Source organism: Carassius gibelio, chromosome B24 (assembly GCF_023724105.1).
Source record: "Carassius gibelio isolate Cgi1373 ecotype wild population from Czech Republic chromosome B24, carGib1.2-hapl.c, whole genome shotgun sequence".
Taxonomy (NCBI): domain Eukaryota; kingdom Metazoa; phylum Chordata; class Actinopteri; order Cypriniformes; family Cyprinidae; genus Carassius; species Carassius gibelio.
This window is the reverse complement of record NC_068419.1, coordinates 9,595,854-9,621,055: the sequence shown is the minus strand read 5'-3', so window position 1 is coordinate 9,621,055 and position 25,202 is coordinate 9,595,854. Positions and strand designations below refer to the sequence as shown.

The 25,202-nt window shown below is 36.5% G+C and overlaps 1 protein-coding gene across 2 annotated transcripts; it reads right to left on the bottom strand.

The window, feature by feature from the left end:
• Positions 1 to 1,062: 1,062 nt before the first annotated feature.
• zc2hc1a (zinc finger, C2HC-type containing 1A) lies at positions 1,063 to 24,770 on the bottom strand. Of its 2 annotated transcripts, XM_052596798.1 has the most exons (10): positions 24,637 to 24,770; positions 23,970 to 24,040; positions 23,048 to 23,164; positions 20,184 to 20,219; positions 18,906 to 19,047; positions 18,669 to 18,817; positions 3,673 to 3,781; positions 2,590 to 2,695; positions 2,396 to 2,506; positions 1,063 to 2,141 (listed from the first exon to the last, which is right to left on the bottom strand). In XM_052596798.1, exons 1-10 carry the CDS (start codon positions 24,650 to 24,652, stop codon positions 2,003 to 2,005), a joined length of 996 nt encoding a protein of 331 aa, XP_052452758.1. In that variant the 5' UTR covers positions 24,653 to 24,770; the 3' UTR covers positions 1,063 to 2,002. The 2 variants fall into 2 exon arrangements, with proteins under 2 accessions (XP_052452758.1, XP_052452759.1); XM_052596799.1 differs by lacking the exon at positions 20,184 to 20,219.
• Positions 24,771 to 25,202: the final 432 nt, after the last annotated feature.

Here is a 25,202-nt window from a genome sequence, read left to right as displayed (position 1 = left end):
ACCCATAAAAGCTCAGTTCGTCTTTGGAACATGATTTAAGATATTTTGGATGAAAACCTGGAGGCTTGTGAGTGTGACTGTCCCATAGGAAATAACAGTTTCAATGTCCAGGAAAGTACGATAAGTCTTTGTCAGAATACTCCACTTGCCATCAGATGTGCAATCTATCATTTTTGTTTTCTTCACTTACAAAAAGTGATCCCATCACTTCATGTAACTCACGTCTGATGGCAGATGGAGTATTCTAACAATAACCTTTCATACCTTTTCTGAACCTTGACACTGTTATTTACTTGGCAGTCTATGGGACAGTCTCAAGCCTCCAGGTTTTCATCCAAGATATCTTAAATTGTGTTCCGAAGACAAACTGAGCTTTTATGGTTATGGAACGACATGTGGGTAAGGGATTAATGAACACATTTTCAATTTAGGGTGGAGTATCCCTATTATTTCCCATTTTATATGCAACTTAATGCTAGTAGCTGCACAAGGAAAAATGGGTTCATGAAGAGAAACTGAAATATGGAACGGAACCATGTACCGTATTTTTCGGGCTATAAGTCGCACCTGAGTATAAGTCGCATCAGTCCAAAAATACGTCATGATGAGGAAAAAAAAACTTTTATAAGTCGCACCGTACTATAAGTTGCATTTATTTAGACCCAAGAACCAAGATAAAACATTACCGTCTACAGCCGCGAGAGGGCGCTATATGCATAGACGGTAATGTTTCCTCTTAGTTCATTTCTCTTGGTTCATGTCAAATTCATTTTGATAAATAAGTCGCACCTGACTATAAGTCGCAGGACCAGCCAAACTATGAAAAAAGTGCGACTTATAGTCCGGAAAATACGGTATATAAAAAAAAAGAAAGAGGAAAATACCCTAAATAAAAATAAATAATAACACTATTGCGAGTTAATCACTTTATAGGCATTTTAAAAACACTGGGTCAGTGATTAAAGGCATATATTTTTGAATAAATAGATAACTGTATTAAATGTGTTAAATTGGCAGCACTAAATAAACAAATTAAATGAACACATCAAGCAGAACACAGTCTGATTTATGTTTCCACTTTATTTATGTAAGATAAGTTCAATCCATTTTAACCATTTTATCCTTTACGGCAAAATTTGTCACAATCCCAAAAACAGGTATTCATAAGCTATATTTACTGCCGCAGAAGCAGTAATACAAGCATAACAAGGTGCAGAGTGATGCTTGAAATACATATGAGCTTGAGATCGGCAAACGACCACCAACTCCTCGACCTCTCTCATTCTGGACCAGCAATGATAAAGCTTAAAGGCTTGGAAGCAATAAAATACCATTGTAAAGCTACTTTTTCGGAAGGTTGTAATGTGGTGGATGCTCTTGAAGAATGTGACATGACATTGCAGTCGCCTTTAAGTTTTGTATGTTGTGTTGATGTGTAAATATGTTGGACAGACTAGATCAACGAACGTTGAACAGATGTGATGGATTGTATGTCTAATAAATATACGACGACGATTTCTTCAAGTCATTTTCTTGTTCAATACTGTTAAAAACACAAAACAATCAAGAACATATAAAAACAAAGTCAAATACGAAAACGAATTGCTCAGCGAAAGAACTGTTGTCAATGCATTTAAAATGTTTAACCTTGAATATATATTTTTTAAATAAAAATTAGAGCATTTAAATTCCCTCAAAATGACTACAATAATGTTAACATTATAATATTTGCATTTTACGAGTGATATGGTCCCATTTTAAGGCCTAGATCAATTTAAATCAATGTAATGTATCATTATTTTAATCATAACTATAAAGGAAATAACACTACTCCTTTTATAGCAGTAACCAATCATAAAAAAATGTAAATAAAAACTGAGCAGAAGGTTGGGATGGGATCCTTTCTATAGAAATTGAAGCAGATTACAAGTGAAATATTTCTACATCACAAGGAAATCATGTATCTGCGGCTACAGTGGGTCAGTCTTACTTTTATATGTGCTTAATAAATGTTCATTCGTTTCACACCGCACTCGCAGCAAAACTTGGCCCAGTCCACGGGGTATCTGGTCCCACACTCATGACAAAACTTGGTCCCCATTGTGGAAACAGTGATTTCATTTTCGTTTTTCACATCATTCCTAACAAAAAAAAAAAAAAAAAATCACATAGATGTGTATGAGTCAGTGTGGATTATTTCAAACAAAACCACAACCCAGAAGTTTTATGAATAACAACTGACTCAAAGACCTCTTGTACTGTTGTGAAATGGCAAAGACATAAAAAAGAACCGAGTAGGAGCAGTTGATTCCATTTAATTTGTTTTCATAACCACAATTCATAAGAAGTCACCCACAGTTCACAGTGCAATACACCAATACTTGCAATGTCATACCTTGAAATACAGTTGCCTGCATTCTGGACCTTCTTCTTGTTCATCCCTATCCCAGAAGGTGGACTTTTCAGCGAGCTTTGTGAAACCATGCCCTTGGGTTTCATGTTCCCTCTACAACCACAAACATTAACTATGATCTTACAGCCTAAAGAACATGTCAAATATCAGGACTGGTCAGTGAGCTGGTATCTTACTCATTGGGAGGGCTGGTCAAGCCAGAGGAGGTGTTTCGTAATGGAGAGAATCCTGATGATACACTCCTCACTGAGCCAGTGGATGAGGTTTTGCAGCTAGGAATACCTATTGAGGGAGAGGGGAAAGTGCTTTTTGACCCATTGAGAGCTTTACATTGTTTTATTTTTGATGTCCTTATTTTAATATGAATAAAGAAGTACCACCTCTGAACTTTATGTCTGGATGCTTGTCAACTCAATGGCACTAATGTGCACTCTAAATGTTGTGTAGAGTCCAAAAACGATTTTACAGATGTAAAAAAAATATTAAATGGGGACAACTGGAGGTGGGACGAAATTAGAACCAATATGTTGAGAGGATCACTGATGTTACTGGTACCTTAAAAAATAAATAAATAAAACAACAACACCCCCCCCCCAAGATAAATGTTTTAACAAAATGTAAAAAAAAAAAAAAAAGTTATTGAAATAAAGCTAAAATAAAATTTTGACCATAAATAATTAGGCCACAAATAATTTTTTCTTTTATAGCGCCACCATGTGACCATATCACCAATGTATTTAAGGACTTCAAACTGAGGGCTTATCCACATGAACCAGAGCTTTTCTTATCCAATCTTTTTTCCTCATTCTAAAAAAAAAAAAAAGAATTCCATAAACATGGCATAATCTCAAGAAATATCTGGGTATACACGAACCGCTGAAACGGATTCAAAACGATGTAGTATTAGGGATAAGTTGGTATCAAATTTTCCTGTTGCGATTATTTGCTCATGCTTTTACCAAGGTAAACAGTATTATCACGGTATTGAAATTTAGTCTCAAAATATAGTATAATAGGCTAAAAAAACTTTTTTCCTAATAACAAAATTAACTGAACATTTAAATAAAATAATAAATAAATAAATAATATAAGACAGATTTGAAGCACTAAAAACTAATCTTGTTTTAGTTCACTAAAGTGGCCAAATGCAGGAGAAATACGGTAGGTTTAATTTAATAATTTGGCTTATGTCCAGCTTCACAAAAGTGATTCTTGATAAAATAACAAGAAGGGAATGTTTGATTAAAACAAGTCCATACCTGTGCCAGCACCCTGTCCGTAGGCTGAGCGCTGAGGTAGACGAGAAGACACGGTGGACACGCTGGATACAGCAGGAGAGGTCGCCTTCTTTGGTGGAGGAGGTTTGTTCTGCAGACATACAAAAATGAAACGTTTACATCAATCCACTCAAGGCACTCTAAACAAATGGTGCAAATGAGCGAAATACAATTATTAATTCAACATGAAGTATCGGTTTCACTGCATACACTTTAATGCGAATCAAGCAGTTGTGTTTATGGTCTAATTTTTATTCATGACCCCTTCACCGATTCACAAAGTTGCTGAGACCACCTCTTACTTAGAATTGGGAGCAATCTTAATATAAGAGAAAGGTAGACCTCGTTGCTATGGATTATGTGACACAAATGTTTTTGCTTTACTTTTACTGACGGATGGGTCTCTGTCAGTGAGTTAATCGCAGAGATACTGTAGAACGAGGTTTCATGTTGCCATTTTTTTAATATGTATAGACAAAGTGTTACTGATTAACAAGTATGTGTAGTAACAAGTACAGCTTGTGTTTGCATCTTGCAAACAATAAGTGGATATGCATACGAGCAGCCTTTAAATAAACAGTTTAGGATAATCATGGCTGATAGCAAGGAGTTTCTCCTAAACCAGCAATTTAGGAGCTATTTTTAACTTAAATAGCGGGTTTTGACTGAGTGGTATGGTTCAGTACAGTACAGTACAGTACGGTATGCAATTATGTCAGAAGATATGAATCAGGGCCGTGCACAGGGGTGTGGCCCCATGGCTAGAGCCACTGCCTTTTGATCTCATAGGCTGAGGGCCCCTCTTACCAGTCCCCCCCCCCCGCCCCATCACCCCAAAGCATTCTGTTACTGCTCCGTAAAAGATCTGCTGATTCCACTAATCCGCTCCATGTTTTACCGCCCGCTCTGCAGCATCACTCACAATCTGTGTGCCGATCTCTGAAGTGGAGACCACAGCCCTGAAGGTCATTGCAGTACCAGGTAAATGCATTACGATCCACATTAGTCAGTGGCAGAGGTTCATCCAGTGAATTAGTAATTAGTTGGTAGTTTGTTTTTAAAATTTTGGCGGTAATGACTCGGCCTTTTAAAAGTGCTAATAACTTGTACAAAATATCCATGTTCTTTGAATTAGAATGTCTAATCAAATTGTACCCTGATCAGATCTAATATATACAATAAAAAATGTGCTATTGTTGGTTCACTGCGAGACAAAAAACAAAAACAAAGAAAATGCCTTCACAAAAAAAGAAGACAGAGAGAAAGAGACAGAGCGGAGGGAGGCTGCTAAAGGCAGTTCAACATTGCAAACATGATTACAAAGCTCCAGCAAGCCAGAAGTTAAATCACCATATAGAATATTTAGTTTGTCAAACTTCAATTCTTGTAATTAAGTATTGTTGTATTTCCCATTATAATCAGTCGTCTCGATACTAGTAATCTATAACATGATATATTATTAAAACCAAATTAATAATATAGGCCTATAAATAGTAACAAAATAATATAAATGTCCAAAATGAGTTGTTTATTAGTATATAATATAGATTTATGCTGTAAAATATTAAATGTCTAATACTTATAGGGTAGAGTGGGGTAAGATTGGCCACTTTTTACTTGTGTGGTCTTCAAGATTAGGGAAAATGACACAGAAGTACAATGAAAGCATCTAGCCAATCCAAATGAAAGTATTCCTATCATTTGATATCATAAATGATCAGAATGTATCTATGACAAAGGATTCTAAAAATATGAATTCTTATAAAAAATAAAACAAAAGTGTTCTCAGTTTGCTTGGGCTTTGGGGTAAGTTGACCCGAGTTGAGTCAGTGGGTAAGATGCACAATTTGGATGTAAAATGACTATCTGACCAAATCTGATTCAAACCCATGTGAAATAAATAATAATTAAAAAACCTAATTAAATAATTTCCTTTTACAAAGAGTCAGATGTATTTTCTTCTAATTTTAATAAGAAAAAACCAACCAAATGAAGTTTAAATTTCTGTATTTAATTGTTTGCATTTCTGAAACAATGTGTTGAACACCAAAGTTGTAGTCTTTCTAAAAACAGACTTAACAGAGAGTTTGTTTGCAATTAGTAACTGCAGGTGGAAAGATATATCTGATTATAATGTGATGAAAAGCATTTCCTAGCTCTTATCAGATATGGATTTGATGCACTTTTACACTGTCCCTATCAAATAAACTGCAAATTATATGTATAAATGATAAACTAAACCAGTAATATATCACACTGAAATACCAGTTTATAATTCAGAGATTTAACGTAACTACAGTGCCTTATGGTGGGGCAAGTTGAAATGCTGACTCAATTTCCCCCACAGCATCTGGCTCACTTTGCATCATAGGCCATTGTTATGTGTATCTGTATGACATTTATCTTATGAGTCCATAAGTGGCGTTGTGGGTTACTGACTCATTTAATCACTTCGATCAAAAACATGGATTCATTCAGTAACAAAACCCTGCTGTTTTGCTCAGAGATATAAAACAGCTCTGTCACTTAATTACAAATTCTTGTTTATACTGAACTACTAATGTATAAAATCACATTTCAATTGTGTTGAAACATTTTGGTTGTGCAATGTTGTATACCTAAATCATACATTTATTTTTTAACTAACACAGAATGCATCCGTAAGTTTCTGCGTGTGCAGTTGTGTTAATTTGTTTTGATTTCTGCACAAGTATTTCTCACACACTCACTCGGGCTTAGCAAGCCTTATCCTGCATGACATAAATACATTATCAATCACTACAAGTGTGAAGTCAAAACAGACTGGCTTGGAATTGACCGGTCACCGGTCTGGGCTTGTCATGCGAAAAACTGGCTAATTCCGGTCCCTGACCGGTCAATCGATGAATCTCTATCCAAAATGTTTTGCTGAAGCATTAAGGTTTTTCTTCACTGAAAGCAAGGGGCCAATCCCTGGAAAAAGCTTCACACCATTATCCCTCCTTCAGCAAACATAACAACTTGCGTAATATTCTCCTGGCATCCACCAAACCTACACTGACCACAGTATAGGTTTCTAGTGCTCCAGAGTCCAGTTAGGGACTGCTTTATTGAGAGTACCATGACGCATGTGTTGTGCCTTGTTTATAAACAAAGGAATACATGCATATGTGTCGTGGTACTTTTGATGATGGCAGAGGATGGGATGAGGACAGGGCTAAATGGGTGCACTACTAAATTGTCAGTGCACTACGCCTCTGTGTAGTAAATGCCACTCCATCTGAAAACAGGTGATGGAGATTTATGCCACGTTCCTGGCAACCTGTAATCCATGTTTTTCTAACTTTCTACCCGTGAAAGTGCATACTGAAACCAAAATATATACTGTAGTTTAGTTTTTACTAAAGTACACTGTAGTGTCTTGAGTATAATATAGGCATTCCCCTTTAGTTATATTCAGTGTTTGGAATAACGGCGTTTAAAAGAACGGCGTTAGGTAACGATGTTATTTTTTCAGTAACGGGGTAATCTAACTAATTACTTTTCCCGTTGTTACAACGCCGTTACCATTACTGGACGTTAAATGCGGTGCGTTACTATGCATTAATTTAATAAACTATGCAATCCAAACGCACCCCTGGCTCACACAGCGAGCGAGGAGGTGGGCTAATAACGAGAGAAGAGATTATGATTAGCTAAGGCAGAGTCATGTGTTTCATGGTAGCCAATCAGAGCCAGTGTTTTTACACACATGCCGGTACACGCACCAGCGGCGCCAAACACGCACACACACACGCAAACACACAACACACACGCAACTGCTACACAGAGATTCGCAGCAGCAGCAGAAATGGCGAGTAAGGAGCAATCCGATGAAAAGTTGGCATTTTATTTATTTCAACTTTTATTTATTTTTTATTTTTTTACAGTAACACAAATAGTTACTTTACCTGGTAACGAGTTACTTTTATTATAGAGTAATTCAGTTACTAACTCAGTTACTTTTTGGAACAAGTAGTGAGTAACTATAACTAATTACTTTTTTAAAGTAACGTTCCCAACAGTGGTTATAATATAATATATAATGAGCTGTTGAAGAAGCTTTAACTCCCCTAACATTACATGCAGACAGAGGGCATAGACACACACAGACACACACACACACACACACACAAACTGTAGAATAGTTGTTGTTTAAGGTTTCTAGATTCTAGGTTTCATATATAGGTGACATATTCTAGGTGACATCATTATGTCATATATAAATTTTTGTTTTGTTCTTTTTATGTAGATTTCAAGTATTTTAGTTCATATTAGGGGTGACCCCAAATAGTCGATGATTTGATGCTTCGATTCGAGGAGCCTGATTCAACTACCAATCTCTCAGTCGAATATTAGCAGGCTGTTATGATTATGCAATTCTGTCGATATGTGAGCGCTCCGATGTCTGATTTCTAGGGCTGGGTAAAAAAAAAAAAAAGAAAAATCGATTTTTCAATTATTTTTTAAATGTGGTCGATTCAAAATCGATTCTTAAAGGCCACTAGTGTTCTCCACTAGATGTCACCCTGTTATTTGCCTTGCGCGATGTTACCAAGGAGCGATGAATGAGCCTGTCATCTGGGTGAACGATCACCAATACGCCAGTATTATTTGTCCTACATTGTTCATAGGCTTGTAGCCTCAATGTTGCAGCAAATTTTGTAACATTTTATGATTATTTTATCTTAAAAATGAAATAACTTGATCATGTTTGATCAAGGAATGCGACCTCTGACTTTTTTCAGCATACATTTTTCATCTTGCATCAAAATTTCATTGTATGTTTTTAACACAACTGTATGCATTTGAAAATTAAGGATGTGTTCTGTTTTAATGTACCCAAGTGTACCTAAAATAAGAGAGATTAATATACAGGTTTGTGGCTCTTAATTATTATTTTTTTATTAATTACCCACTTGTAAACTTATGTTCACTGTTCTTTTTTTATAAATATAGTATTTGTAGTAAATCTATATTGATTTAGTTGAATCAAGAATCGAGTATAGAAAATCAAATCGAGAATCGAAATCGAATCGATCTGGAACATCTGAATCCATACCCAGTTCACCCCTACTGATTTCACATAGAATTTGCCGTTTTCTCCCAATAAGTTAATATGCAGCCTATTTTGATAAAACCATGAATAAGAATCTGAAAAGAAGCTTCAAATAAATATTTTAAAGTGCGTGAATAAATCCAACCACCCCTATAGATTTATGTTTCACTTTCCATAATCCATGACCGACAGAGGAGCATCTTCGTGGCAGGGATGTAAAACTTTACCAAGACTCAATTGCCGCGTTTCCACCGAAATTACCCGGAACATTTTTACCAGGAACTTTTTTTCCCAGGAACTTTTTCCCCCCCAGACCTGTTGCCTTTTGCGTTTCCACCGCGGTGTAAAGTACCGGGTAGATTAGGCAAATAGACTGGTGACGTAGGTCTGCGCGCGTTTCTCAATACAAAGTACCGCTGATTAAAAAAAAAAAAAAAAAAAAAGTACTGATTTTGGACGTGCATCCTCGGTAGTTGGTTCAGACTTTGTGCATTGGACTGGGGAGTGTGATGTCTGCAACTACGCAAGTCCGGTAAATCTATAAACAGCAGCGTAACTATATACTATATATATATGATACTTGATTACTTCAGTCAGCTCGTCTTGGCTACTGCTATTTTCCCTACTGTATATTTACAATAAAACGAAATATGATAATCAAATACCACTGCCTCCTTTCGTTTTCATTTAAGCATAATAACAACTGCAGAAATGTACTTAGTTCAGGGAAATGCAGCCATTACAATGAAACGAAATATTATATAAATTTGCCTTTTTTATTTTCATTTTAACATATAGATAAATTGAATACAGACCAAAGAAAACCTGTTAGATTTACCCCGCAGCTGAATTATATTTTATGTTTAACCACTAAAGACACATCAGAGCCAGCGGCACATATCAGAAGGTCTATCCCAGGAGAGGCTGCTCTCTGCGGATACATGAGGACTGAGCTCCCGCTGATTGAGTGGAGCTCATCGTCTACGAGATCGGCGAAACACATTTTTAAATAGGCGCTGTCTTTATAAATAAACCATAGATTTGAGTTTTAAACAACTACATTCTCGCCTGAAATACTTTTAAAATTACATTTCATGACACAATAACAGTAATATTTGAAAATTATCCAAATAAATGGTGGTTGAACTGAACCAATGCTGCGTGAACTCAGATGGCTTTGGCTAAAGCAATTTTCCCCTCAGTATATATACAATAACACGAAATAGGATATAAAATACCACTGCCTCCTTTCATTTTCATTTAAACATAATAACAGCTGCAGAAATGTACTTAGTTCAGGGATAAGTGTAACGTTATATACAGCCATTACAAAGAAATAAATATTATATAGACTTGCCTTTTTATTTTCATTTTTACATATAGATAAATTGAATACAGACCAAAGAAAACCTGTTAGATTTACCCCGCAGCTGAATTATATGTTATGTTTTAACCACTAAAGACACATCAGAGCCAGCGGCGCATATCAGAAGGTCTATCCCAGGAGAGGCTGCTCTCTGCGGATACATGAGGACTGAGCTCCCGCTGATCGAGTGGAGCTCATCGTCTACGAGATCGGCGAAACACATTTTTAAATAGGCGCTGTCTTTATAAATAAACAACAGATTTGAGTTTCAAACAACTACATTCTCGCCTGAAATACTTTTAAAATTACATTTCATGACACAATAACAGTAATATTTTGAAAATGTTGATCCGAATAAATGGTGGTTGAACTCAACCAATGCTGCGTGAACTCAACCAATCAGCATGTTTAGCGCCAAAGTCCCGCCCCCGAAAGTTCCGGAACTTTAAAAAAGTACCACCTCGCCAGCAGGGACTTTCTAGGGGGCATTTTTTTACCCGGAACTTTTATTTAGTTCCTGGTTCCTGCGGTGGAAACACACCAAGTACCGGACCAAGTCCCTAGTTCCTGGGTAAAGTTCCTGCGGTGGAAACGCGGCTAAACTGACACAGGCAGAGACTGGATTTTTTCGATAAGGTACAAGAAGTGATTTCAAAACATTTCAGCCGGTGTATATATATATATCGTGGATATATTATTTACCTGATATAAGATGCATTTGGTTTTGAGTAAAGCGCTTCATTGTTGTACTACGATGATTATCGCTTTAGCGCGCAGCACGAGCAGGACATGACTGGGAATGTCACACACATACCATTTAAATGAGAACACCATTACAATAAAACGCTGTGAACTTTTAGAGTTTAGCTGCTAAACTTGTTTCTTGAAGAACGCATTCACAAAAGGAGTTCGCATTCAGAGCCGCACAGAAACGTTGATTTTCATTCGGGCTCTTTTTGCAGACAGCAAATAAATCCTAATATTAACGTTATGTTGTATACATAACGAAGCCTAATCTATATGAAATTATGAGTTTAATCCCATTGATTAAAAACTTGCCATCAAATGTTTCACTCTAGTGGTCATCTTCAGTACGCGCAGCTCTAAACAGAAGTGCAGAACATTAATAACTACGGTCATATAGGCTAACTTTATAATGAGAGCACTGTTGTAAAAATGTGAATTGTTAGGGTTTCGCTGATGTTTTGAGGTAACTATATTTTAATCAAAACATAAAAACATTATTTACCCCATTTGTATCTGCGAGGCATTTGTTACACAAACATTTGTTTTCCCTGTGTGTTAATATCAGTAATTATGACTGTCAAATGTCTGACTTGACTCAATGTATTTTGCCCTGCCCCCAAACATGATTCGACTATAGGTCGAATATAGCAAGATTCAAAAATTTCGATTTGACTATGAAAATCCTTAGTTGGGGACACCCCTAGTTCATACAATAACAAATTTCAGTCATCATGGGTTTTGTGATGTTATTTGTTATTTAGCGGCTGTTAGTAGTCGTGGTGGGGCCTATTTGGGGGAAAATCCAGGGCCGTTTTTTACTCCCAGTCTGTGTAACAGCACCAATTATCAGGCCTTTGGTGACCTTCGTTCCCACGCATTTGTAATAATGCAAATTATTTATTTATCACATTATGTATTTTAATTTTAACAGTGTTAACCTGCTATTTCCCACTTATGAAGTCATGATTACAAGCTTGTCATGTTCAAGCACTTTAATGTCAGAAAGAATAAAATGTAGCATCTCACTGTATTCTATATTAAACATTCAACAAGCTACATATGCAGTTTGATGACAATTTTGAATTTTTTTTGCTCTGTGCTGCCTGCCACTGGATCCGCTGCAATTTGCATCTCATAGCAACCATTCCACAGACAATGCTTTTGCTTTCACACTACACACTGCTCTCTCCCACCTGGAAAATAAGAACACCTATGAGAGAATACTGTTTGTGGACTACAGCTCAGCATTTAACATAGTGCCTGCCACATTGTTGCGAAGCTCTAGATCCTGGGACTAAACAGATCTCTGTGTAGCTGGTTCTTGGGCTTCCTAACTGGCAGAAGTCAGGTGGTCAGAATAGGCAACAAAACTTCATCCCCACTGACCCTGAACACTGGTGCTCCTCAGGGCTGCGTCCTCAGCTCCAACATCATCGTCAAGTTTGCTGATGACACAACGGTGATAGGCCTGATCACTGACAATGATAAGACTCACTGACTAAATGGTGTCAAGAGAACCACCTCTTACTCAACATTGACAAATGTGAATTAACTGTTAGTATGTCTAATAATACACTGTGTACTAAGTATATGTATGTGCATATGACACACTGTCATATGTATAAGTCTGTAAGTATGTCTATATGTAAATTGTGTGTAAAAGCTTCCAAGAATTTCACTCACCAGGGCACATGTGCTGTGGTGATGTGACAATAGAAGTGATTTGAATTGATTTGTAAAGTTAATTAGGCATAGGAAAAACCTTAAATACATTGCTCTAAACACGCAAAAAATCCTCATGCCAGAAAGGGGCATACCATGTCCACTTCTGAAAGCACCAGTCAAACAAAATGCTGTATCTGAAACTGGATCTAATCCTATTGGATGTCACTTCTCCAAAAAATCCTTGCACAAGTTAAAGTTACTCGTGATGAAGAAAGCACGTTAGTGCTAGCCCTCCCGGAACTCAAACAGATTGCCTTGCAGTGTCTTCTAGAGGTCGACCGATGTATCGGTTTAACCGATTAATTGGCACCGATAAATGATTTCTGGAACAATCGGTTATTGGCAAAAATCAGTGGCAATAGTTTTCAGGGTTGCATCCATTGCTGGTGCAGCTGAAATCACTGAGAGCATGCGGTGATGCTGCATGACATGATGCTGCACGCTGAAGAGAGCAAGAAACTTCAGACCTGGATTTAAATTCAGCAGACAAAAAAATTCTGCCGCATCACAGAGTGCCATTCACATAGTTTTCCATTAAACTACATTATATTCACCCCGAACCATTGTTAATGTACATAATGAATTGTATATTGAGCATTTTCATTGAAACTTTTGTTTTTCTGTGGCTCTAATAAAGTCTGTATGCTTCATTTATAGATCTATAATATAGATTGCTCCTACCGTTTGCTCTGTTTTTTCAAAACACTGAACTTCAAACTTATTTATGCCTCATTGTTCATTCTTGAAGTAAACTTGGGTCCATTTGGTGAATAAATAAACAGTTTTAGACCGCTACTTGGGAAAACGCAATGCGTCCTTAGTGTGTGATACCAGTGAGTTCTCCTAGACTCAGCACTGCTCTTTTATTTTGATTAGATAACCATTAAGTGTTCAAGAATAGAAGCATTTAATGTGCGAGAGTACAAATTTTGCTAGTATAATTGTAGGGCCCTTTGATTTCCATGATGCGGAAAACATGGATGGAATCGTGGAATCCATTCATAAAAATGGTATTCACAGTTTAACATGGAACGTTACAAAATTTGTCAAATTTTAGATGAATTAAAAGTTAGTCATTACTTCAAATCAAATTGCGATATGGACTAGTATCTGTTACTATTATGCTGCAAAAGTCGATTTAAATATGAATCCTGTATGCGCTCCTGAGGCATCTGTCATTGCTAAGCATCCATCAGCTGCGATCTCCGTTACAAGAAAATTTCAGTATTGGATTTCCACCACTGAAAAACCCTTGCTGTAACTCTGCTACAAGATTTATTTACGAAGAAAAGTAAAAAACTCTGCAGTGTTTGGGTGCAGCCCATTTTTCAAAAACAACAGGGAATTTCACCCTGAAGGAAGCTTATTAAGTTGGTTCTTGTCACATGACCTGGTGAGCTTGCGTCATTCTGAACAGATGAGATGTTTTTAACTAGATATGGTGCAGACGTGCATAATATAAAATACAAAATTTACTAATTTTAAGCCACACTAAGTCAACATGTTGGTATTTCTTGCTCTGAATCTGCCATAAAATAAAATAAAAGTTTACTGATCTTTGAAAACCTGCGTTATTACTTTTTTTTTTTGTCTATTGTATGCCATGCACCTTGCGCAGAAGCTCTGCAATTTCGTTGTATCTTGTGTACAATGACAATAAAAACATTCTAATTCTAATTATGCCATTATTATTTTATTAGTTAAAACTGGTCTTAGAATGACAATATTATCATTTATAGCAATAATTTCTTGGACAATTTATCGTCCAGCAAAATTTTTTATCGTGACAGGCCTAGCATTAATGCTGACACCTGTCACACAAGATGACGACGCAGCGCTCGCAGCTACTCTGAGCAGAGCAGTGTTCATCAGAGTAAGTTGCCATTATTTACTAGTCATAGAATGGGAAACGTTATTTTAACCTGTTAACAGTGGTTTTCTGTGTTCATATATTTAAGTAAAGGGTGATTATTTTAATAAGTACCGTGTTTTCTTTAATCGTCTTGTTTTTGAATTTGCAATCAATACAGCCTGTGCGTTCTCACACTTTATTTCTTTGTTCAAATCTATTAACAGTTACACAATTAAAACTGATCTTGAAAAACTGAGCGACCACATTGCTACAATAAACTCTGTAAAATGTTAAGTTGGTCACAGTGTCATGCACTTAACGCCTCATCTGTGGTCATTCTTCATTCTTCAATAAGGTTAATTAGTTAACATTAGTTAATCACATAAGTTAACATATATAAATAACAAATAATAATGAACAATATTTCCACAGCATATATTAATATTAGTTCATGTTAGTTTCAGCATTTAGTTATGCATTATTCAAATCACAAGTTGTGTTTGCATTATTCAAATCATACCGTTGAACTTGACAGTATTTTGTCTCTTTTTATTTCATAGGAGCTTCAAAGAAGCCCTGTGCCCTGTGTTTATTATCAGCATCCTTGAATCATTGGGTAAAAAAGATAAACTCAATAAGCAAAGTAAAAAATAATTTGACATATCTTTCCCCCCAAGGTTTTTATAGATATCACAATACTGCAGAAAGGACCTCTACAGCTCTGAAAGACAGGGAGACCAGGACAACTAGAGTCCCAGATACAGATCCCCTGTAAAGACCTTATCTCAGATGACCACTGGGACAAGACCACAGGAAACAGATGATTCTTCTACACAATCTGACTTTGCTGCAGCCTGGAATTGAACTGCTGGTTTCGTTTGGACAGAGGAGAACAGTCCCCCAGACTTTTTTCTCCATTCTGTCACCAATGGAGTTTTAGATCCTTGCCACTGTCGCATCTGGCTTGCTTAGTTGGGGACACTTCTGACTTGATTGCAAATGATTGCACAGATACTATTTAAACTGAACTGAGATGATGACATCGCTGAATTCAATGATGAACTGCCTTTAACAGTGATTTTGTATTATTGACACACTGTTTTCCTTATCAATGTTGTTCCGTTGCTGAATTCAACGATGAACTGCCCTTTAATAGTGATTTTATATTACTGACACACTGTTTTCCTTATTAATGTTGTTCAATTGCTGAAATCAATGATGAACTGCCCTTAACGAAGTTGTGGCCTAATGGTTAGAGGGTTGGACTCCCAATCGAAGGGTTGTGAGTTCTATTCTCGGGCCTGACGGAATTGTGGGTGGGGGGAGTGCATGAACAGCTCTCTCTCCACCTTCAATACCATGACTTAGGTGCCCTTGAGCAAGGCATCGAACCCCCAACTGCTCCCCTGGCGCCGCAGCATAAATGGCTGCCCACTGCTCCGGGTGTGTGCTCACAGTGTGTGTGTGTGTGTGTGTGTTCACTGCTCTGTGTGTGTGCATTTCGGATGAGTTAAATGCAGAGCACAAATTCTGAGTATGGGTCACCATACTTGGCTGAATGTCACTTCACTTTAAGAATGTCACTTCACACTGATTTTGTATTATTGACACACTGTTTTCCTTATTAATGTTGTTCAGTTGCTTTGATAATCTTTTTTGTTTAGAGCACTATATAAATAAAGGTGACTTGACCTGAATTAACTGCCTGCTTTGCACTCATGTCATGCATGCTAGTAGTAGTGGTGGTGGTCCTATTTAAAGCCCTCCACTAGCCAGAGACCAATTTTTTTATTGGCTGGTGCAAAAGCGTCTCCCACAACTTATTTTCTTTCCCTACCAAAACAGCTCTCTTCAGCATGTCCAACACTGCTCTCTCTTTGATTTTTTCTCTTTTCTCCTACTTGGGGTGCTCATTTTGTATTTAAACCTGTCCTGTTGGAGCTTAGCCTACTACTTCTGAGTGAAATTCCTTGGCTGGTGCCCCGGAAAGAAGTGCGGTGAAAACTAAACATTAATATTTAAGGCCAAAGCCAGTACACTTGTGGTCCTAATTAGATCTACAACCACTACATTCATCTTACATAGAAATCACTAAACTTTGTTCACTCCACTTTGATTTTGAACTTCCACCGTGTAAATATTTACTTTGATTAGTTCTGTTAACATTAAATTTTCACTAGATGTCAGTAACAACCCAAGTAATCAATGCATGCAAAGAAAACAAAATAAATAAGTCCAAAAATGAAGGCAGATGCAATAAAATGGAATGACACAGGGAAAAAGTATTGAACTACAGAAATGTATTTAATACTTCGTACCAAAGCCTTAGTTGGTAATGGCAGTTTCAAGATGGCTCCTGTATGGAGAAACTAGTCCAATTCAAGGCACCGCTCAGGTGTGATTCTGTCCAATTTCACACAAATTATGAACTTCTATGAACTCTGATCTTTATTTCTTAATTTCTATCGGATTCAAGTCGGGTTACTGACTGGGCCATTCTAGCAGCTTTATTTTCTTCTGAAACCTACGGAGAGTTTCCTTGACTGTGTTTGGGATAAGTCTTGCTGAAATTTCTACCCTTGTTTCACCTTCATCATTTGGTAAAATTGAGAAAATGTTTTGTATTCTCATTCTAGCTTAGGATGCTGATGGAAGGAATATACATATTGACTAACATGAGAAATATAAGTGATACCTGATGGAATTAAAGCACAATTTATCAAAATTAGATCAGATTAGAAACAAGTTTGGGTGATGTATTTTGCCACTGCTTAACTTGTGTTACCAACGACTGCTACTGTATCCACTGAATGGGTTGCTTTGTTAAAGAGCATCTAAAAAGATGTAAGCATGTCAAATTCATTTGATGAATGAAGGTTGACGACCATGTAAGGAAAATGATAAAAGGGTGACTTGTGAAGAAAATGTATCATAAATCATAACTAACATTTATTTTTCTTGCATGCTTAACATTCATATCCTTTTGAAAACAAAATGTACCAACGCCCTAGCCAAAGTTAAAGGGCAGACTACAGAGTTGCATATATGGAGAAATATTATGTAATGAATCATGTCATATTTGCCACGCAGCCATGTATTCTTTTTGTCAGAAGCATTCACAGTGATTGGGTTTGAGGTCCTCCTGGCCATGATTAAAGCATATTCAAAAGCACTATGTGGAGTGTGTCTGTTAGTGGAACATTAAAGGTCTTAGCCCCAAGCAATGATCTATATAATATCTGACTTGACTGCTCATTAGCATTCTAAACTGCAATTCGGCTGTGGCACCACCAGAAGTCTTCGTGCGGCCAGCCAAAACCTTGACCTAAAAAAACCCCCACCCAATTTGAAGTATATCAGTCACACAGGATTCGTTTTTTATGTTATGTGTATGCAAATTAATTGTTACTTGATGTTATTTGCAATATGTATGGACTTTTCGGACAATATGTTGAAGTCGTTAAGGTTGGGTGTACCATCTGCGCACTTGCCGGCAAAGGTAACTGATCCAGCACAAAATATATTTGTGTACATAATTATGCAGGAAACATTAAGCATGAACATGTATCTGGTTTTAGTATCAGAAATTAATTTGGATATACCATGAATATTAATATACAAGCCTCTGTTAATATTATTGCTCTATAAGTGTTCTTTATCTGAATACGTTCTGATGTGTTTATTGTTTTATGTCCTGATGGAACAATGTCTATTTCAGAATCTTCCCGATTGCATTTTACCATAACAGTACCGTTTCCATAGGAGTAAAATTTTATGTTATGTATGTTTAATTAATTATTATTTTAGCCAACGTTTAAATCATTAACTGATTCAAAATGTATGCTCTTAACAAAATCATTATTAAAACATTTGCAGTTAGCCTACTGTACGAATAAAAACAACAATACATAAACAGTGAATGCACAATGCGAATAAACGTATACAATGCATAAATCTTCGAATAATCTTTGGTACTGAATACTAATGTGTCAATGCGGTGGCTTCACTTTTTTTTGACATAATCAGCAATCCAGTTCTAGATTATAGATCAGTGGTCCCAAGTGATAGTGATAGTATAGATGAGATGCCCTTTAAAATTTTAAAACGTATTCATCTGATAACTCTGTTTATGTTTATCACATTAAAATTGCATAATTTTAAGTTAAAAAAATCCTGGCTGATCCCAAGTCATCTTGACAGTGAAGCCTCACCTGAATCCTGGGTGGGGGTTTGGCTTTATCACTCCCAGGCAACTTGCCTTTGTTGGTAATTCTGGATGATTGCTCTTTACAGAACTTGATGTGGCGATCTGCCGCATTCTCACTGAAGCGTCGCTGGCAATAGGGACACTGGATATAATCTGGAAAAGTCAATGGCTGTTACTGTTTTTACCCCTTCTTACTGTAACTCTTCCACATGTCAATAGACTAGTGTTTTGTTTTTTTTACCTGGATCATAGGATGGAGGAGGGGGTGGAGGGAGGGGTCCCCCATCTTTCATGACTTGATCTAAACCTTTTGCAGCACGAATGGTGGCAATGAATTCTTCATGCTTTCGGCGCCAATTGGACTGTTTCTTCGGGGGTTCAGGCTGTTTAAAACAAAGTTTCATTTAAAATTTTTTTTTATGGAAATCAAACTGGAATGCAGGATAATCTAATTCAGGGGTGCCCAACCCTGGTACTGGCGATCGACTGCCTTGCAAAGTTTGGCTCCAACCCTAATCAAACACATGCCTTTAATTTTTAAGGGAGCCTGAAGACCTTAATTAGTTGCTTCAGGTGTGTTTGATTAGGATAGGAGCTAAACTTTGCAGGACAGTCCATCGCCAGGACCAGGGTTGGACACTCCTGATCTAATTCTACATTTCCTAAATCACCTTCTACATAACCTTCAAAGTGGGAAAGATTACCAAATTATTTAAAATGTAGGAATGTACCATTATTAAAATTCTGATAATTGTCAAGTTATAACCAAAAATGATAAATGGACAATAGTAAAATTCTATATCATTTTGTCTAAATTAAAATGAAAAACTCTGAAAATAACAATAAATCATATTTACCACATAAGTTAATTTAGGCATCACAACATTATACCGTACAGTACGAAAATTTTATTCACTTGTTGAGATTTAGTTATTTTTATTAGTGTTTTAAAATTTGTTTAAAAATGTTGAATATTATTATAATCTAATTAAACTAAAATGTTGTACTGTTCAATATTTATTATCATTTATTTCTTATCAACAACTGATGCTTTTACAAAAAAACAAAACAAAAAAAAAACAACAAGAACATGCAGTTCATAAATTTTAAACTATTGATACTCCTATTTTCTGCTAACAATAAACATTTGAAAACAAGCTATTTATCATTACAGCAGAAATACTAGAGAAAATATCTTGAATGTTGTGTGAGATAAGTTGAGAATCACTGTTTTTAACAACAATCATTCTGTTTTGTATGTCAGGAAAGATAGATAAACATTGTTTATTGATCCCCGTAGGTAAAGTTGAGACAAACATCTTGAAGAAAAAAAAAAAGAATGAAAAAGAAATCAAGATTATTTACAACTCTTTTAAATGTATAACTCTTCTGGAGATTTCAAAGCAAGCAAATATTAAACACTGTGGCCTTAAAATTAGAAGTGACAAGGTGAGACAAAAACTTCAGTGATGAGAAAAAAGGAAAATAAAAAAGAAACAAAATCAAACATTCAACTTACTTTATTAGACTTAGAGCTGCTGGAAGAACTTTGTAACTGAAACATAACCAAAAGGGGTTTTAGAATACTTCAGGACACTAGGATATGATACACTCCTGAACAAAATCTTAAGACTAGGGGATGCATTACAAGTTTTACACATTTTCGCACTAGTGGATCATAACCGGGTTGTAAGTGCTGCTTCAAAACACCAAAAGAAGAAACAGGAGCAAGAGACAAAAAAATAGAGAGTAGGCAATTTATTGAAAACTGTATTTAAAGTCAAACAGGCTGTTCATCAGCTGATCAAAAGTGTAAGAGCATAGCCCAAAAATAAACGCACAACTGAACTAAAAGTGTCAAAAAAAGGACTCAGTAGTGAGTAGCCCCACTGTTCTTGTGGATCACTTCAAACACTCATTTCGGCATGCTTGATGCGACTGTTTCCAGGAGGCTGGTGGGAACGTTGCTCCATGTGGTGAAGATGGCTTCACTAAGGGCATCCATGGTCTGGATCTGATGTCTGTTTTTGTAAACTTCCCTTGCCATCCATCCCCAAATGTTCTCAATGGGATTTGGATCAGGGTATCATGCAGGATGGTGCAAAAGAGCAATGTTATTCTCCTGGAAGAAGTCCTTCGTCAGGCGGGCGTTGTGAATTGCAGCGTTGTCCTGTTGAAAGACCCAGTCATTACCACACAGACGGGGGCCCTCGGTCAAGAGGGATGCCCGCTGCAACAGATCCACATAGCCAGTCGCCGTTTGACGCCCCTGCACAACCTGAAGCTCCATTTTCCCATTGAAGGAAAAAGCACCCCAGATCATGATGGAGCCTCCTCCACTGTGCCGCGTAGAAAACATCTCAGGTGGGATCTCCTTGTCATGCCAGTAATGTTGGAAGTCATCAGGACCGTCCAGGTTCATTTTTTTTCTTGTCAGAGAATAAAACTTTCTTCCACCTTTCAATGTCCCATGTTTGGTGCTCCCTTGCAAGTTCCAAACGGCAAGTTTGTGTCGTGGGAGGAGACGTGGCCTTTGAAGACGTTTTTTGGGCCTTAATTTGGGTCGAGGATTGACCTGTGTCTTCATGGACAATCCGTCGGATCCTGCGGCTCAGGGCAGGTGAAATATTTTTGGATCTACCACTTGACTTTTTTTTGTCTCATACCTCTCAGGACTTTTTAAGAAATGTAAAATGACGGTCTTACTGTGTCCAACCTCGGCAGCGATGGAGCGTTGCGAGAGCCCTTGCTTGTGCAGCTCAACAATCCTGCCATGTTCAAAGAGAGAAAGCCTTTTTGCCTTTGCCATCAGGAGATCTTGACAGTATGACTGCTTGAACAATGACATGAAAGCCATATTTTTGTGCAGATTTGACCTTTTTATGGCTATGCTCTTAAACTTTTGATCAGCTGATGAACAGCCTGTTTGACTTTAAATGCAGTTTTCAATAAATTGCCTACTCTCTATTTGTTGTCTCTTGCTCCTGTTTCTTCTTTTGGCATTTTGAAGCATCACTTTCAACCCGGTTATGATCCACTAATGCGAAATGTGTATAACTTGCAATGCATCCCCTGGTCTTAAGATTTTTTTCAGGAGTGTATGAGGGTAGCCGTGAAGGAAAACAGAACTGAATAGTGGGCTCTGTTTGAGACTGAGGTCTTTTTTTTACTTTTTTTACATTTGGTATGCTTGCTTGAGGCCAAACAGGAGTTTGCCTGTTCTAAAGCTATAATTCCAAAGTTTTAAACTAATTCTCTGGTGTATTTAGAAATTTGAGAAGAAAATGTCATGTTCACACTGCCCCCAAAAAACTGATGTTGTGAGGGAAGCCAAGCACTATATTCATTTAGACTAAATTATGAAGAATGGCACAATCAACAGAAAAGTCATGGGCTTGGTTTCCCAGGAACTGCAATGCCGGAAAAATACGCAACAAGGAATGTCCACACACAAAACGAAATAATAATACAATAAAGAAGTAATTCATGGAGGACAAGAGACTTGCACAGAGGTTTTCATCAAGTAAATGTGAAAGAATTGCAACAAAAAGTGCAAAAAAAACTAATAATATTCAAATTATTCTTCCAAGATTTTTCTCATTTTTAATTTTTTAATTTGAACATATCTTACTAAAATAATTCTTGGATTACTTATTTGCTTTGAATTTATACCCTTATAAACCTGATATATTTAAAACCAGTTAATTTTTATGTATATATAAAAATGTACCTTGAAAGTACTGCAAGTCCATTTGGATAAATGAATATTTTTTTTAACTGCATTGACCACATTTATTCTATATGTGGCACTTCAATGTAGGAATAACATTAAAATAAATGTAATCCATAAAGTGTGGGGAGAATAATTTTTAATAACTGCAGATTAGCACTGAGGTTTTTATTCCCTGAGCATTTGGATGCAAAAAAAAAGAAAAAAAAAAAGCTGTGTTCATTGGATATTGGCATGTTGAAGAAGCGTAAGCTTACAAAAATATCTTTGTTATTTTTATTATTATTATTAGATATACAGTACTAGGAACTGCTGCCAGTGTTGCTGGGCAATGAGGTTTAAAAGCCAGCAAAATATTTTTTTTGTCTTTATGCTAATGCTGTTCTGTTACTATGAAGATGAAGTTGGTGAAAAACACTATTGCCAGTATACGCAGTGACCCTTGCAGATCAATTTGATGTCAACAGCACATTTGCACGGTTTCTGAATGTGCAGCAGTCTGAACAATACACTGTATGTACCGTAACCACTCACAGTTCCCAATCAACTCTGAATATGAAGGGAACACATATAGTGCAAGGTAAACTAGATCCAGGTCCAAACACCTAGTGTAAAAGTGTTTCTGTAATGTTTAAATGTGGTCGTTTTCTCACCTTTGGCTTTATTGGTTTGATTGTAGGAATATCAGTCCCCTCTGCCCTTTGCCTGCTGGAGTCAAACACCTTTCTTTTCTTTGCAGCGGCCTTCTGGCAGATCAGCACATGTTTTTTCTACAACAGGTAATCAGGTGGGAAGGTATCAAATAACTGTGACAGCATTGTACTGACTGAGTAATTATACCAGGTTTTGTGTTTACTTTGTGACCCAAGAGAAATACATGCCTTGTTGCTAACCTTGATTTGGCAACTACATAACATAACTGGCTAGTATATTGCTGGGCAACACATAATGTAAACTACCGTTCAGAGAAAGAAAGAAAGAAAGAAAGAAAGAAAGATTTTTATTCAACAATGAGCCATTAAATTAATCAATTAACAATAAGGACAATTAGCATTTTACAAAAGATTTCATATAAATGCTGTTCTTTTGAAAAAAAAAATGCCATGTTGTCATGCGCAGCAAATCTGCATATTTGAACAATTTCTGAAGGTTCATGTGAAAATTCAGCTCATCCATCACAGCAATAAATTAACATTTTAAAATATGTTAAAATAGAAAACAGTTTTCTATGTTATAATAACATTTCACGATATTACTATTTTTACTTTATGTTTATATACACTATATTCAGTCTAAGTGAGCATGAAAGAGTTCTTTAGGAAATATTTGAAAAAATGTTTATAACCCAAACTTTTGAACTAGTGTCCCTCTTGTATCATACTGCAGCTTGCAAGGCAACATATAATAATGCACATACACTTACATAGTAAAAATACTATTTATATAGTTATACGATTAATTTAGAATGTCACATAGGGATTTTTATGTTTATATTTGCACACACATTTGAATGGCAAGATAATTTACATCAACCACCACCAGCTGTCAACTCATCATCCATTCAGAAATACTTACAAGAACCTTTGAAAAAAAACTTCTTCCACATATTTTGCAGGGCAGCAGGTCTTCAGAAACAGGAAGAGATTCTGTAAACAAAACACAAAGAATAAATAGTAATAGATCAACATATATATATATAACATATATAGAAATAAACACAAAAATTTAAAAGATGAATAGATGAGTGAGTGTATCTGGGTGTGCCGATCAGTTCACTCAGATACAGAGGAAGTGTGTGGAAATAGGTCACTCCTGTCAGTCCAAGTAAAACAACTGAGAGACTGACTGAAGGCAAGCCTGAGGATAGGAAGAGTGCTGGGAGAAAAAATCTTGACATTAGATATTTTATTTTAAACAGAGCAGAACAAATCATTGAAATGTAATGTTGTTTTGCGGCAGATCACATTACCAGAATCACATATCACAACAAAAGCACTTCAGCTATCTAGCAAAATATATATACACCGCTCAAATAAGAGATAAACGTAAGTATTTTCCTACAAGACGTGATTCTCTTCCATGGTGATAACCTCAAGCAACAGCGACCGAATAAACAAAAGCTGCTCTCCCTTATCCAACCACACGGATTGAATGCTAAAGGTTAGAAGCGTCATATCAAAAATATTTACATCCTTTGTTGCTTTTTTTTTTTTTTTTTTTTTTTAAATAGCCCTAACGTTACCTTCTATTTCCTCCATCTTTCTTGCCTGGTAAGATAATGAGGACGATGCTGTAGCAACTAGGTTCTTCTAGGTAGCCGCTTCACATGCTAGTATCCTTATTTTTGATTGGTCTTTTCCCGTTTCCCTGCAGAAATAAACGCTGTGCAGTACCTGCAACTGGCCGCTAGGTGGGATGTGGGAGGCGGCCAGACTGTGCATTACAATCATAGACTGTATAAAAACAGATTACAATTTATATAGAACGATTCATAATCTTCCACTGGTATTTGAAAATAAAAACTGATTTTCTGCATGCAGACTTACTCTAGTACGTGTTTGTACAATTTATTTTATTATATTATATTTTATATTATTATATTTCGAGACACAAAACTAATATTTGCAAAAGCAACATAAAGGAATATTGTCTCTGTCAGATGCCATATTGCAGCATATTCTTCTGTTTTAAGGATCCTGTTCACATGGCCCCATGGGAAGGAACAATCAAACATGTGTTTCAGATGAAATGTCAAACAATAGAGCTCTTGTTTAAAAACTGGATTGCTGGATGCTGTAACAGCACATC